The sequence below is a fragment of the Aptenodytes patagonicus genome, chromosome 4 (assembly GCF_965638725.1).
Source record: "Aptenodytes patagonicus chromosome 4, bAptPat1.pri.cur, whole genome shotgun sequence".
Taxonomy (NCBI): domain Eukaryota; kingdom Metazoa; phylum Chordata; class Aves; order Sphenisciformes; family Spheniscidae; genus Aptenodytes; species Aptenodytes patagonicus.
This window is the reverse complement of record NC_134952.1, coordinates 34,437,118-34,453,115: the sequence shown is the minus strand read 5'-3', so window position 1 is coordinate 34,453,115 and position 15,998 is coordinate 34,437,118. Positions and strand designations below refer to the sequence as shown.

Below are 15,998 nucleotides of genomic sequence, written 5' to 3'. Positions count from 1 at the left end.
CCTCAGCAAGGAAGTGGCAGGATTGGAGAAACATTGGCGGGACTGGAGCCAGTACAGCTATACCCACTCTTCCCTTCCCCTTGGGGTAAAAGCATTCACATTTTTTAATGGCCCCATCTTATTTTCAGCCCATGTTTTAGCTTTCACAAAATAGATTAAGCATGCTCTGTTCTCTGCAGGCAAGAGAAGCATATGTAGGGAGCTTCTGCTGCTCTTGCTGTGGCCTTTGTGCGGTTTGACAGGTCTCCGCATTTGTTTCTATCCCTTGATGAGGCTAGTCCCTATTTCTAAAGAATCGCTGGAATACATTGATCAATACAGAACACCTGGGCATTTTACAAGCCTCAAAGGCTATGGTTTATCAGAAATAATATATTAGCATCTCTAGTCATTTGCACATTGGCATAAACACTGGAAAGTTTCTCTTGTTTCTCAGAATATGATAGGGATTCAAAGATGGCTAGAGATACCTATTCACCTTTGCACAGGTAAGCTGAGGAAACCAGCTTTGTAGCATTTCTTTTTGCTCTGAGAGGTAACACATCTCTTGGGCCAGGCAAGGCAAAAGATGGGACAAAGAATTTCAGACATAAGACTGAAAATTGTGTGTCACAAAAAATCTCCCCTTGTGCGAATCTGAGGATGCAGCAAAATCGTGAATTATAGAAAAACAGACACGCAGAGCTTGAGATAAACAAAATTCAGTGCTTCAGTTTCAGTCAGTGCGGCTTTTGTCTTTGAGATAGGGCACCCGCAGGGCCAGGGAACAAAAAAAACAAACCAGGGGGAGGCGATCTCAGACAGAGCCCCCTTTTGTGTTTCTGATCTTATCTTCCCTGAAAGGAAGGACAGAGCGCTGCAATTTAGATAAGACGGCAAACCGCTGAAGAGCCACCTCCAGGCTGCGCCTTTCGGTGCTCGGGGGAGCAAGCCGCCGCCGGGGACCAGGGTCCCCGCGGGCCGGGGCCGGGGCCGGGGCCGGGCCCGGGCCCGGCAGGCGCGGAGCATCCCCGCCGCCGGGGCAGCATGGCAGCTGCCGGGGAGGTGGAGCCAGCCACTGACCTGCCAGCATCGAAACACGGGCACATTATCTGCTTTGAATAAACCCTCCCTTTTTCCTTCCTACTTGCGCCGGAAAACGCTGGGAAAAATAAAATAAAAATATATCATTAAAAAGAAGTATTTTTTTTAAAAGCAGGGCCGGCAGGAGAAAACAGGAGAGAGGCCAGGTGCGTACGGCTGCCTCCCTGCCGGCTGCGGGAGGTGCATGAGGAGCTCGGCCGGGCGTCGCCGCCATGGAGCACATCCGGATGCCCAAGGTGGGTCCCGGCGGGCGGGCACCGGGGCCGGGCCGGGGCCGGCGGGGAGAGGCCGCCCGGGGCCCCCGGCCGCGGCAGCGTCCCCGCCGCCTTTCCTGCCGGCTTCTGCTTCAGCTGAAAGGAGGCTTTAGCCGCAGCCCTGCGGGCGTAAGGCGGTGCACAGCCAGCCCGTGCCTGCTCTGTAGCTGCTGCGGGGTTTTTTTCAGCCGGTGAGCTGTGAAACCCGCCCGAATACGCCGGGAGGTGAACGCGTTGTTTTGCGATGTGGGCTGAGGATTTGTCGGGCGTTTTAAGTGCCTTTTATTCAGTCCGTTCTGGTAACGCAGACGCTGTCCATGAGTTGTAGGTATCCAAAATGAGAGGTGTGTTATCTGCTTTTCGGGTGCCTTTAGTTTACCCCAGTATTTCAGACCTGGTGATGAATTTGTTCAGCGTTTGTCTACCGACATTTGGCCAGCGTAGTCGTTCTTTTTATACAGCTTTCTAAGCATGAGGCCTGTATTTGTTAACAAAATTGCCATCTTGCTCTAAAAAAGAGGGTACAGTTTTGATACACAGAAAACTTACATCAAAAAGAATCATAAAAATGAACCTGAGCAATATGTTAATTTGAAGTGGGGGTGGGATATATTTTCATATTATTTATTTATTTATTTATTTATGTACCCAAACCCCTGCAATTAAGAAGTTATTTGTGTTTGATTTGTGCCTATTTGTTTATTATCATTATCTAGTATGATGACATGAATTTTACATTAGGGGCTCTTCGTACTTCAGCTAGATTTTTGGGCCTTTAGGTGCTAAGCTGCAGATGTATTAAGAAGATAGACCTTTATAACGACTGCCTTTCCTCTCATCTCATTTCATAATCTATTATCTGCCTCTGTGGGAAGGAAGAATATCAGAATAGTAAGAATGTGTCCTACTGCAGGTAGGAAACGATGAGTGAAAGTTGTCTGAACAGATGTTTCTGACTGTTAGCTGAAGAACGCTGAAAGCACGAATGAGGAAAATAGTGAAAACAAATTAAGGGTAGAACAAATCCTAAAAATAAATGGTTATATTTGCTGTGAATGGAAGGCCCGGGCAAGTCCCTGTTGCAGGCAATGGAAGCTTGTCTGTTAGCTTTTCTACAAGCAAGTCCTTAAAATGTTACTGTGCATATGTAAAACCCATTTCTGTATCGAACAGCTGTAGGAAGGCACTGTACTGATGGCTCAAGACACTGAAAATCTTACTCAGTGCGAGGTGATTCTGCAGTCTTGGTTCCTGGCATTCCCTTACGTTATAGCTATGCTAATAGTTATCTCTCTAATATAATAAAGCAGTTTAGAAGGCATGATTTGAAGGTACAAGTGATGCAAAAATCCTTTAAAATTTCTTACATAAATGTAGAAAACCCAGAACATTCAACATGAGTCGGTATTGAAATACTTCATCTCTCCAGTTACTCCTAAATACACTGTCAAGTCAGTGTACCTCCGGTTACCTAGCAGAATTGATATCTTTGATTTGTTTGCTCAAAAAACCTCAGCTTAGAATCAGTCACCAGAAGAGTGTTGGGGTTTTTTTTGGTTTTGTTTTTACCAAATTTGTTTTTGATAATTTGGAATTTAATGTTAAATGATTTCCAATGCCAGCAATGTAAAAATAGGTAAGGGAAAGCTATGTGAATATAGGAATATTCTCACTGTATCATGTGGTAGTCTCTGGTAGCACATTTCCTGACTCCATCCAGTTTTGTCCTGAGAGAAATCTGACAAGCAGCTGCCCTACTCTTTAAAGGTATTAATCTCAGAATAATGACACTTTCCTTGATTTACAAACCCAGCCACATGGAAAATCAAGATAAATCCCATGTAGAAAATGAATAAACTTAATAATATCTGAAAACAAAATTCCTGCCCCAAGTAAAAGCTTTTCCTTCAAAAGGCAGTAAAAAAGGTCTATATTACATGATGTCCATTAGGAGTTGGCAATTGTTTTTTATTTTGATTGAAATATAACTGTAGTTAGTGATGGCTCATAAATATTAAAATAAATCTGATATAACTGTCATAAAAAAGCAGAAAGAAATTACATATCAGTTGGACCAGTAGTTCATTTAGGTCAGTACTCTGTGTCTGACAGTGGCAGAAGGAGAGCATGTAAACCTGGCCACATTCTGCACCTTCTCAGCATCCACAGTTGTATTAGGGTCCAACCCTTCCTATTTTAATTAGTGTCTATGGATCTCTCTGTGTGAGTTTGCCAAAGCTCCTTCTAAACATGCTGACACCCTCTGCCTCCACAGCCAGCATGGAAGCAAGTTCCAGAAGATCATGGCTGTACAAAAAAATTACTTTCTTCTACCTGTTAAAAAGTTCTTAGTAGTTTCATTCCATACGCCCTGCTTCTAGCTTCAAGGATTTGGTGAATAACAGTTCCATGTTCACCTTATCCATGCCTTCACTGTAAATCTTGATCACAACCCGCCAGATTCTGATAATTTCAGAGAAATGTCAACAATGACCCCAAGACCTCTTTCCTGTGTGGTAACTATCAGTTCTGAGTCCATGGTTGTGTAGATATGGTTTAGGTTGTTTTTCCTGTAGGTACACCACTTTGTGTCTATCTGTGTTGAAGCTCTTCTGTGTCTCTTTTGCCCACACGCTCTGTTTTGCAAGGCTCTTCTGGAGGTTTTGTGCCACAGATAAAGCATTTGGCTATCTAAGACAGCTTATGATCATCCACAGACTTGCAGATTTCACTGTTTATTCTTTTCTTCAGGTCACTGAGAAAGTTGAATAAAACCAGTCCCAGCACTGGACTTTGTAGGACTTCACTGTTGAGTTGTCTCCATCCTGAAAAGAGGCAATTAAGCCCTAATCTTTACTTCCTGTCCTTTAACCAGCTTTGTCTGTAAATGGACCTTTCCTCCAATACCATGGCAACTTAGTTCTTCTATTAACCTTCCATTGTCAAAAGCTTTTTTGGAACTCTAAATATATTATGTCCTCTGGGTCACCTTTACCCATGTGCTTTGTGGCAGCATCACAGGACTTTGGCAGGATTCCCCACTGTAAAAGCCATTCTGGTTCTTTCCCAACAGACTGTGTGTATCCACCTGCTCAACAGTCCTGTTCTTTCACGTGCTGTTGATATAGCTACATAATTTTGCTAATGATACATTGCCTACTCTTTCACCAAAAGACATGATACCTTCAAGTTTGGTTCTGAAGAATTTAACTGCTGTCTCTTCTTAGCAAGTAAAAGTAGCAAGTCAATAGCAGAAATAGAAACCAGGCCTCTTGACAGTTAGACACAACTGCTTTTCTTCATTTTTTTTTTGAAATGGTATTCCCTATGGACCTTTCCTGGACCTTCTGGATAGCCAAGTCCCTAACACGCTATTTTATGTACTGAACGCTATTGTTCTATCGTTATACTAGTGGTAGAACACAGAGTGCGTGCATGATGTGTGCATATACATACATACATATGCAGTAATGATGTTTTCACAAAGTAAATGTCATCCTATGTGTGAAGGCTGTAATTTGAGTACATTTAAGAGTTGCTAAGAGTCACTCCTTGCTAAACAGAATTATATATAACTCCAGTAATCTTTTAAAACTTAAAAATTAGTAAAATCACTGCTGCCATGAGTATGGATTGAGCAGCAAGATAGTTTAGGATAACTGCCAAAACCCTAAATGTGACAAACTGCTCAGAACAGTTATAAAAAATGAATAAGCAATACTTCTGCACAGACTAGAAGCACATCTTGTTAACGTGTATAGAGATATGTCTGGCCATGGACAGGTTGACAGATAAAGAGCTCTGAAGATATGTTTACTTCATAGGGGGACTTCATGCACTGTTGCTAATCGGGTGCTTTATTTTATTTACCACTGTTCTGTGTCATTTGTCTTTGTATATTGGCAGCAGGCCTACTGAATGGCCTTCTTATAATAAAGAATACATCAGATTTATCCCTGGTGTAACAGCTGTCTTCAGTGGAGTTAGCCCAGAAATTCATTTGGCTCAGTATCTCTTGTTAACACAATACTTGGGATGACTTGAGTTGCTCGAGTACTTTCATTTTTGTGATGGTGAGGTATTTCCTTTCAATGATCCCTTTCTCAGGCAGAATTTAAGATACGCTGCCATTTCTCATGATAATGACAAATCTTTCTACCAGATGTACTGCTTTCCAAAACAAATTTCCAGCATGTATAAATGAGTGTTGTTTCCTTTTGTTTTCAGTCTATTTTCCTTTCCATAGTTCTTCCTTTTCATTAAAAAAGCTTTATAATACAAGTAAATTTTTCCAATGTCTCCGTCAGGAAACCCGTATCATTTACATCCACTTTATATATGACACGTGTAAATGGCAAAAAATTTGTCCAGGTGCTCATCTAGGTCAATGGCAAAATTGAACCCAGCAAGCCTAATCTTCACTCTCCAACTACATCTGCTGGGTTGCTGGATCTCCGCCTATTTTTAAGCTAAGCTGGCATTTCTACCATTGCTCTTTGTGTGCCTTCCATTGAGATAGGAGGTGATATAGTTAAGTTCTCCTTATTCAGGCTACCGTTCTTTTTTGAAAATTTCTATTTCACTTCAGTGATGTAGGAAGGTGGCAGCAGTCCTGAGGCAGTATCAGGAACCACCTGGGGATGTGGGCTGGTTGTTTCCCCTACAAGCCAGGGAATGGAGTGCCACAGGCACTTCGCCGTAACGGTCCTAGCTCTTAGCTAAACTTTTATTTAGTTTGCTGCTTAGGAAAGGCAGAGGAGGTGAGGCCGGCATGGCCCTTGCCTTTTATTGGTGTTTTGGGTCATCAGCTTACAGTAGACACTTTACTGCAACCTCTTCTGAGTGCCAAGTTGATTTTCTGCTTTTCAAGTGTTGTGTAAAGGTGGACAGTATTCACTTTTCTGTTCTTTCTTCTAAGTATACAGCTTAGAGCAGTGCACCTTACAGCTCAGCTGGTGCTTTCTGATTCCATAACTGTTTTCTAACTTTACATCACGGTTAGGAAATGTTTAACCTATTTTGGGGCCAGACACATTTAATTACTTCAAATATGTTATTCTACTTGACTGCTTATACTCAAAGTGATGCATTAAAACATCTACACTAATTTTGGATACTTTTAACTCTGATTTTGTGCATTACAGATTTTTTTCTTGTTAATAAACCTTCCCGATTTAGAATGCAATTTAGTTTTCTTTGGGTTCCATTTATGCCATCTTTGTGCTGTGGAACTTTGAGCACAAATGATAAATTTAATGCAAATGAGCTTTATAACACCCTATGCTGAAAAGCGTTCTGTGGTTTGGCATTCAAGACTGGAGGTGGATAAAATTAAAATAGGAACTGCAGTGGATATCTAGGTGATGTGGGCTTGGATTTCTGTTGGACTCCATCTTCTTTCCATTCTTCAGCTCTTAAAATTTTATTTTTCCTTACCAGGAACTTTTCAATTCAATAATTTTAAATTGACATGTTCTTATTTACCATACCAAAATGAGTCACAGAAGACTATTGTGGCTGAAGTTCTGTGAAAGCATCAGCAGGGTTCTGATGAAAATTTGCCTGTTTTCCTGGCTGCCTACCAAGGAGATTACTGGGGATCTGAGAACTGTCCTTCCTTCAAGTCAGCGGTGAAATTGGAGACTTTGGGGTTTCTGAGCTCCACAGTCCTAGGTCAGTTCTGCAAACTGGAGATGTAACCATAGCTAGCTCTTGGTTCCTGGGTCCACAGTCAACGTCCTGCAGCTCTCACAGCCCACACCAAACCAGCACATCTCAAAGTTCTGGGACACTTGCATTTGGCTGTGGATTTGAGAACTTTGGTTCACCCTGTGAAACCAGGAACCTGGAAACTCAGGTAATAAGGCTTATTCACTGTTAGGACACTAATTTGGTCTCCATCTGGTAGAGCTGAAGCTTCTCCCTCCCCCACCACAAAACTCCCCTTTCTAGAGCTTGGAGTTGCAAGTCTCACTTCTGAGCTTCAGGGTGCTCACGGTTTTCAGGGTACCAACTCTCTGGGAGGGCTGTCAAAGGGATGGGAGTCTATCAAAGTAGGGGTGAGCAGATGAAATTTCAAGTTGTGAAATGTTGCACTGAAGTTTTCAAAATGAAGTGTTGCTATTATTAAACAGTGAAAAATTCTTCGTCCAAAGTGAAAAACTTTGGAAGGTGTAATCTTTCATACTGGAACAGAAGACATTTTCATCCATAGTTACTATATTTTCCATTAGTTGCACCTATCTTTTACTTTGCTGGAATTTTAATGTGAATAAATAAAATATTTCATTCATTGTGATTGCCCTGGAAATGCCTCCAATATAGATAGATTTTAGATTTAATGTACCAGGCTGAACCTCGTTTTGCACCAACAGGGACATTCTGGAGGGGTAAGAAAAAACTAAGCCAGAGTGATCCAAGGCACTGACTGTTTCTATTTGTCACACAGGCACTGGCTGTGCATTGCCTAGGGCAAGGAGCCAAACCAGCCTTGGCAGATTCACACAGCAGCACACCACAGTCATGAAGTTTTCTGTGCCATTCTCTTTCCCTAATTTTGTTACCTGTGCAAAATTGATTTGTATTACAGACGTGTTTGGCCCAATAATGTTATTCTGGTGAGGCAGTACAACCCTACATCCTGCTGCTGGAATTTCAAAATATCACAACATTATCACACTTTTCTCCCTTTTCTTTGAGCTTGGAGTAGGTGGCACAGGTAAAATTGCTGCATGTTCCATAACGATCCTATTTTGTTAAAGTGGGTCGCAATTTTTCTATTGGCAACATAATGAAATATTATCTAGAAGATTGTACGCCACTGTGGTTTTTCAAGTAACTTGTTTGTTACAGAAGACTAGAACTAAAACTTCGGAGTGCAGTTTCAGCTGAAATTTCACTTTTCTGTTTATTTGGGTGAAGTTTGCATTGGTTTTGTCTTCTGTTTGTTTTTGCCTTTTGGGCATCACTACTTATGTGATGAGATTTTTACTATTTAGCATTAGGTATATAATTTAAGAACAAAGGTTCCATGGACATAGTTAAAGGAATTTCCAGAATCTCATTAGACTAGATTCACAGTCTCCATTCACCATTTATTCTTCATGTGCATAAACTTCTAACTTATTACTTAAATAAGATACTGAAACTTGGCATTAATACCTTCTTCATTTTCTGTTATAATGATCAACTTCATCTGTTCACTACTCTTAGATCTGTTTTCTCTCTTCTGTAATGTGAGTCATATTTCTCATACTGGTATATTAATATACATTCTCTTGAATGTATAATGAAGAAATAGAAAATCACTTTTGGTCCTCTTCATCCATCTCTGTTCTTAATCTTTGGTCATCCCATTGGAAGTGTCACGTGAAACAGGTAAAGCTGTTAAAACATGTCATATATTCATCATCTCAAAACTCTGTGCCTGTGTAGTAGTAAGAGTCTGTAGGATAGTTGCCCATTTATATAATAGCTATTCAATGTTTACTGGTTATATCTCATCTACAGTGAGCCCAGAAACATACTGACCTTTGTGGGGTGAATGACTTACCAAGTGAGCAGAGGAGCTGTTTTACTAGATCAGACTAGTGGTGCTTCTAATTTTGTAACCAAAACATCTGATTCAGAATACTAACTAACAGGCGATGTAAAGGGAAGTGAGGGAAAGCATGATCCATCTGGGAAGATGCTTCCAAATTTATGTCTTGATGCATGAACACTGATGGACCCAGTGGTCCTAATCCAAAGGTCATTTAAGGCAATGAAAGAATTCCTCTGGCTTGAAAAGACTCAGGATCTAGCATTTTGTCTTTTATGGTTTTGGTTCTATTTTCACTTGGTTTTCTTTATTTTACATTCCCCTTAGCATTAGGACCCTTCTATTCTGAATGCTTTTTCACTTTTGAAACTTGATTTTCATATATATGCCTGTTTCCAATATGCACTTTATTTCTGTTTTGGTTGTAGTGTTGTGGTTTGTTTTTTTTTAAATCAAGTCTTTCTCTAAATACCTTGTTTTTCCCACATCGTGTGAGTGGGAAGGCACTTTCTCCCTTGTGAGATCCCTATACTGACTCATTGTATTAATTGGAAAGGTAGTTTGTCTTTAGGTTTCTAGTTTTGTGTCTATTCCTTTTAGATTTAGATTGCTCTGTTAAGTCCATAATAATATAAATATTTTCCTAATCCTGGAATTGGCAGACCTCCTTTGGATTTTCTATGCCAGACTTTCATATTTTCAATAATATGACCCTCAATAAAGAGGCAGCTGGATAAAGTCATAAAACAAGCTCTAAAAAACATGGATAGCCACATACTTTAATTTGCTGTTTTGGTATCCGTGTCTAAACCAGTAACTCTCAAACTTATTGCACTTAAAAAATGGTACTGAAAATCATTAAGACAGCATGTCTGCAGGGTACTCTTTGATTTCTGTTTATGCATAGTAGGAGACTGAGGTTGGAGCAGAGGATTTGGGAAGTTTGGCTTTGGAGCGGTCAGGGCTGGAATCTCTAAGCCTGCTGTTAGTGGACTCGAGTGGGTGGTATTTGATCTATCAGTGTCTGTAAGCTAAAGGAATGATCTGTTTGCAACAGAAAATACACACTGACATTCCCTGGTGTGCAGGTGTATTCTGCTGAGAAAGCCAGATCCTACCATGAGAAAAGGGAGTCCTACAAACCCATCTTTAATGCAAATCTTTTGTGGCTGGCACAGCTGAAATGGCCTGGTACTGCTGCTCTAAAGTAGACTGCTGAACAGGGCATAATTTTGAACATGCAATGGAGCAGCCTGTATCAAATGGAGGAATTTAAACGTACATTTATTTTCAGTGTCCCTTGGCTGCATGCAGAATTCTTTCTCCCTACTCCAGCTTACTGCTGTGAGCAATACAATAATTTTCTGTATATTTTTTCAGAACTAAATCTAAACAATTTTGGCAAATGTAGTAAGATTTACTGACTTGAGGAAGCACTTTTTTTCCTAAATTAAAGCTGTTCGGTAGGGTTTTTAATAGAACACACAGAAAAGTTAGGAAATTCCTCATTTGCTCTTTTCTCCTTTTCTAGATAAATGGGATCTAGTATGGACTGGAAGAGGAAACACATTATGGAAGAGCTTTGTGTTGCAATGTTGACACCACATTGCAATCCTATATACACTTGTAATAAGTTGCTGTTCACTGCATCAATGATACAACTGCTCCTCAGCTATATCTGATAATATGGTACGGACCTCCCAGTTTTTATAGATCTTAGCAGACAATAGGGTTTTTTTAATCCAAATTGTTAGGTAATTTTTTCACTGTCTTACTAACATTACAAGTCATTCCTTATAATTTTTTTCAGCTCTTTTCCAGTAAGATTGCTTAGGTTTTTCTTGAATATTTTCCCCCATCCTCAGGTTTGCCCTGAGGAAACTTTTTACAATGTAGAGCTTAAAGTGTCTTTACTTAAGTTTAATAATTTTGGTATTTTTGGCTTTGGTTGATTCTTTTGACACATGCAACCATCTGACTCCGTGTTACAGATTGATTGTGCGTTATTTTACTGCACTTGGGAATCTTTTCAGAGACGGAAATATAAAAAAGTTACATGGATCAACTACAGTTTTCATGATTCTTATGAAATAGAGTAGAAACCACATTAAATGGCAGCATCAATTGGCAATTCGGTTTTCCTTTATTCTTGTTCCAAGATTATGCAAAAAGATCACTTACTGTATATTTTGTTTAATGAACACAACACTACAGTATCTTTGTGTGAAAAAAATTGTAATAGCATTTGGTCTTTTGCATGTTGTATTTTTTCACTCTCAGGAATTGTGCTAAACACATGGATAGCTGGGGTCAACCAGGGTGAAGAAAGCTCAGATATTCCACTTGGCCTCAAACCATAGCAGCTGTGCTCCTTTTTTCTCATTAGGCTCAGGCTTTTGGCTTGCACAAGCTCTTCCCTTAGCTTTTGCATGCCTGCAGTGCTGAAGCCAGAGTCCTGTCAGTAATTCCCAGGATTCGGTTTCTTCTTGCTTTTACTCACATGTGTAACATCACGAGGTGAGTAGGGAAGGCAGCTGAAATCCCCGGGCAGTCTAGGTGCCCAAGGGAAGATGAAGACCTGGGTGGACAAGAAGAAGCCTTTCTAGGGCTACATGGGTGCCACTAACAACGGAGGCCCGGCCCCGTTCCTTGGCTTTGGGTCAACCTTTTCAGCAGCATAGACCATTGTGAAAGCGGTCTTTCTTTGCCCTTGAAGAATCACTGAAACTCCTTCGTACAGTCAAATGTCAAGTTACTTGATCAGCTTTTATCTGGAAAATGCTTCGACAGGCTTTTGTTGTAGAGCAATTAATTTTAACTGGCTGAACAACAGAGAAGCTCCTGAGGATGTGGCCTGAGCTAGGACTTTCCTTGCTTACCTTTAATTAGCAGCTTTGTCCTGGCTGGGAGGGTTTTTTGGCCTTTCTTCCTTTTTTGTGATAAGGAATTAGAGGAATTAGTAACGGTTCCTCCTAAAGGAGCGGGGAGCACTTGGTGATACATGGGAGCAGAGCTATTTTATTCTTGGCTGCCAGATAGGTTTTTCTGCTTGTGTTCTCCTTCCAGATGCACAGTGATAATTGTAACGGGCAGCTCGGCGATTAACATGGCAGAACTGGCAGTTAAAGTATCTTCTACTTCAGGTTTAGCTAATAGATGGGAAGCAAACACACAGACCGAAAACCTGTGTAGTGAGAATAAAACTCTCTGAGATGTTTTTTCCTGATTCAAGACTTGGTTTTATTTGAAAATCCTACAGTAGAGACCGTTTTGTCTCATGTAGCACCTCCCTGCTGTACACCAGTGGTGTTGTGTCAGGAAGCAAAACGATGTGGAGAGGCGTGGGACTGAGGTTTTGCTCCAAGGCATAGTTTTTTCCAGTCTGACCAATCTGCTGTACAGCTTTGCTTCTCTCTCCTTTCCCTACTAGAGTCTGAGTTCACAGTCAAAACTGATCCTGCATCTGAAGGAGCTTTCCCATGTGCAGTTATGAACAGCATGAAAAGGCAGCAGTAACTTCTGCATTTTTTTATGATGCTGCCATGTGTTTGGAGATACCGATACACATTAAAGAAGTGAGAATGAAGGTAGCATATTCAAGAAGCATTTAAAAACAGGCCATGCAGTCAGAGCTTATTCAAGAAGTAATCTATACTGAAAGTGAAAACAAATTGGGGTACACAGATATTTTTAGGAATAACATTTTGGCACGCCAACTTTTCTGAACACTTTCAGGGTCATATCTTTGCCATTCTTCCTTAGGTGGGAGTCCCATTGAAACTGGTGGGAGTTGTGCCTGAATAAAGCTTTGACCCATGCTTTTCGCTAATATGACATCTTTTTCTTGAATGGCCTCCTAGCAACCTTGTTCATAAGTCATCTGTCATGTTTATTCTCTGAGTAAAAAGTGCCTTCCATCTGTTCTTAATCTGCATTCTCTTTAACGTCTATTTTTGCCTCCTTTTTTCTGTCATCTGTGTTGCATTGAAAATAGAGTTTCTGGCCAACTTTATATATCCCCATGTAAGGGGTTGTAATCATTGAAATAAATCTCTTGGCAGTCTTTTCTTTAAGCCTAGACAACCACAGTCATCAGGCAAAAATAAATGACAGGGGCAACAGCTTCAAATAAATTATTGAAGTTTTTACTTAGATGCCACTCTCCAGACTGGCTTGGCTAATGCTTTCTTTTTTGCTCCTTGAGCTCTTCCAGCTCTCAGCTTTACAGGCTGATTTTGCTCTTTTTTATTCTTTACCTGGTATTTTCTGATCTCGTCTCTCCCACCAGCTGTTCATTTTAGGCAAAGCACATGTGCATGGTGTATATGCTTTTTCCTGACGTGTGTCAGTACATACATGATTTCTTAGGTTATCTAATAAAGTCTGCAATAGTTTTGATGAAAAAAATGGAGCACTTTTTGGAGAAAAAGCAGGAGACAAATTACTACAGTGTCTTTTTCTGATATTGAATTTAATTTTTTTTACTATTAATGCTGATTTCTCAGCATGCTGTTGCTTTTTAGATAGAAAAACTCAGCTTCTTCCAAAGCACTATTGCAACGTGTGTTCCTCTTGTGTGGAAATGAATGTATTCCTGTTCCCTCTAGACCATTTAAAGACACTGTTTGACTTGGCTTTCTTTTCCTGATTGGGAGGGTGGAGAAGAAGAAAGAAGGCTCCTTCTTTGAATCCTTTGATCAGCAGAATGAAATCTAAGTCTGAGGCTAGCTCTATTTTACTTCTCCCCCCCCCCCCCCATGGGTGAAATATACTGCTTTTTCAGAAAGTTTGAGTAACTGGAAACTAGGCAGAAGAAACACATACGGAGCTCAGATGAAAACCATGTAAATCCATGCAGGGGGTTATGCAGAGAGTTTTTACAACGAGCTCCTGAGAGCTTAGAGACCCTTACTGCTCCTGAAGGCACCTCATGCCACTTATTCACTATAAATCAGAATAGTGGATTTGAATGCAGGTAAAGTTTAGACTTAAGCAGTTCCCTTTCCCTTTGGAAATGATGTTAGATATGATAAGGTGGTTCATGAGGCAAGTTATTAGGAAACCTGCTTTATTTTTCTCATACTACAATCACAGATTGACCTATCAAGTGAGAACTGGGCAAGGTTAATCAACGAATGATGCTAATTTTTATTGAGCCAAATTTTGAGGTTCTCACTAATTTTAACTGACTCTTACTGTACTCTTCGAGGTCAGCAGAAATAAGGGCTAGCTAAAAATTCAGTCCGCTGCATTGTCTCACAAACAGTACTTTTTCCTTGGTGAGCCTAGTAGGAGAGCTCATTCTGAGTTGTACTTAGCCACACTGAAGTACTGAAGAATTGAGAAGCTCTTGTTAAGATGCAGAAAACATATGACATTTTGGATGCTGTGCTGTGTCACAAAAAAATCTGTCAGTACGAAAAATTCAATATTCTTAAATAAATAGAAACTGCCAAGAGCTCCCCTTAACCAGAGCAAAGAAACAGACAATTGGACCAAATATATCTGTTTCTGTACAAATATTAAAAGTCTGGGGAAAAAAGTGTCAAAACTAGAGTTACTGGTTATAAATGAGAATGTTGATGTAACAGACACATTAAAAACTTAGTGGAAGGAAAATAATCAACATGACAGGCTAATATCAGTGACAAATTACATGGGAAAGACAGGTAAAGTCATGCCTGTCAAAGAGCAGGTTTTTTTTGTCTTGAAGAAAACTTAGAGTCAAATCTCATAGATTAACTATGTCACAAAACCAAAGAGTCCCTACAGATTGAAATTACAAGGCTAAATAAGAAAAGTAGAACTGTAGCACCACAGGACTGCAGTACAGTATTAGGACTGTAGTATCAACTGTCCTACTTAAATGGTGGCATTGCCTTTGACAACCTAGACAAGATCAAACAGGCATGAAGGCGGGAAATGCAATAACAATGGGAGACATCGTTTACCAAACTGAGATTGCGTAAATGGGCTGGGGGGTGATTCTGAGTAAAATTTTAGGTTTTGTAAATGATTGCTTATACATAGGCTATTTGTTTATCTTGAAAAAAAGAAAGTAATTCTAAGTAATTCTAAATAACTCTAGGACCTGGTCTTAAGCAGTGACAGAAAAACCTGGTTCAAAATACAGCTAAAACCTCTGTGTGACAGCAACTAACGTACTTAGATGCAGTATTCTTGAAATAGCAAACAAAAGGGGAAAAAATCTCCCATGGCAATGTTTAACTTCAAAGAGGAAACTACATAAGAATGTGAAAACTGTTTAAAAAGAAAGAGAGGCAAAACTTAAAATGTTTATAGGAGTCATGAAGATTGTTTAAATATGGGAGCTCACTGCAAGCTGACTTCCAGAAAAAGGCTTTAAAAGACCAAAAAAAGGTTTGCATAGCCGAACAGCAGGGTGAAGGAGTAAGAGGATGTCTCTTATTAAAAGGACTTCTTTTATTAAAAGTAAAAGGGCTTTCTTCAAGTTGAAGTTGTGCTTAAATGAGGAAAATAAAGCATAAACAAGTTAAATATATAAACAAAATAAGGCAGGCCAAAAGAGATTTTGAAGAACAACTTGGCAAAAACTAGTAATAAAGCCATTTCCAAGCTGTCTTTAAGTACGTAAAGTCTTGACAGAAAATCTACAGGACTAGTAAGTGATCAAAGTAGGGAAGGTATTTAGGGGCATACCCATTCTGGCATATTTCTCTGTCAAGAACATATCAGAAGATTTGTCACCAATAAAAGCATTGTTAGAAGAGATTTCAGAAGAAACTGGCAACAATGAACAGTAAAATATGTTCAGATGGTATCCATGCAAGTTAAAAGAACTAGAGTACAAAACTGTCAAGCCAGTAACAACGGTGTAATGCTTAAAAGTTTCCTGGTCTGAAAAAAATGGAGGTGATAAATATGACACCTAATCTGAGAAAATTAGTAGGAGCTGCAATACTTCCTAGGCCCCCTTCTAAATCATTAGATTTATGGATAAGTATGATAAAAAGGGGAAGAATCAGCATAGCTTTCATAGAGAAACCCAGAATCTCTAAAATTTCTTTGAAAAAGTAACTGAACATATGGACGAGAGAGAACCATTCGATAGAAGCTAGTTGGTCTTCCAAAATTCATTT

The 15,998-nt window shown here is 39.9% G+C and overlaps 1 protein-coding gene across 2 annotated transcripts in view; it reads left to right on the top strand.

The window, feature by feature from the left end:
• Positions 1-1,104: 1,104 nt before the first annotated feature.
• Positions 1,105-15,998, top strand: part of MTMR7 (myotubularin related protein 7) — a 50,635-nt gene continuing 35,741 nt past the window's right edge. Inside the window, exons 1-2 of one of the 2 annotated variants that reach the window (XM_076336320.1) lie at positions 1,105-1,319; positions 10,409-10,566. In XM_076336320.1, the coding sequence (XP_076192435.1) occupies positions 10,564-10,566 (3 nt within the window). In that variant the 5' untranslated portion in view covers positions 1,105-1,319; positions 10,409-10,563. The remainder of the gene's footprint in view (positions 1,320-10,408; positions 10,567-15,998) is intronic. The other variant, XM_076336319.1, reaches the window with a different exon arrangement.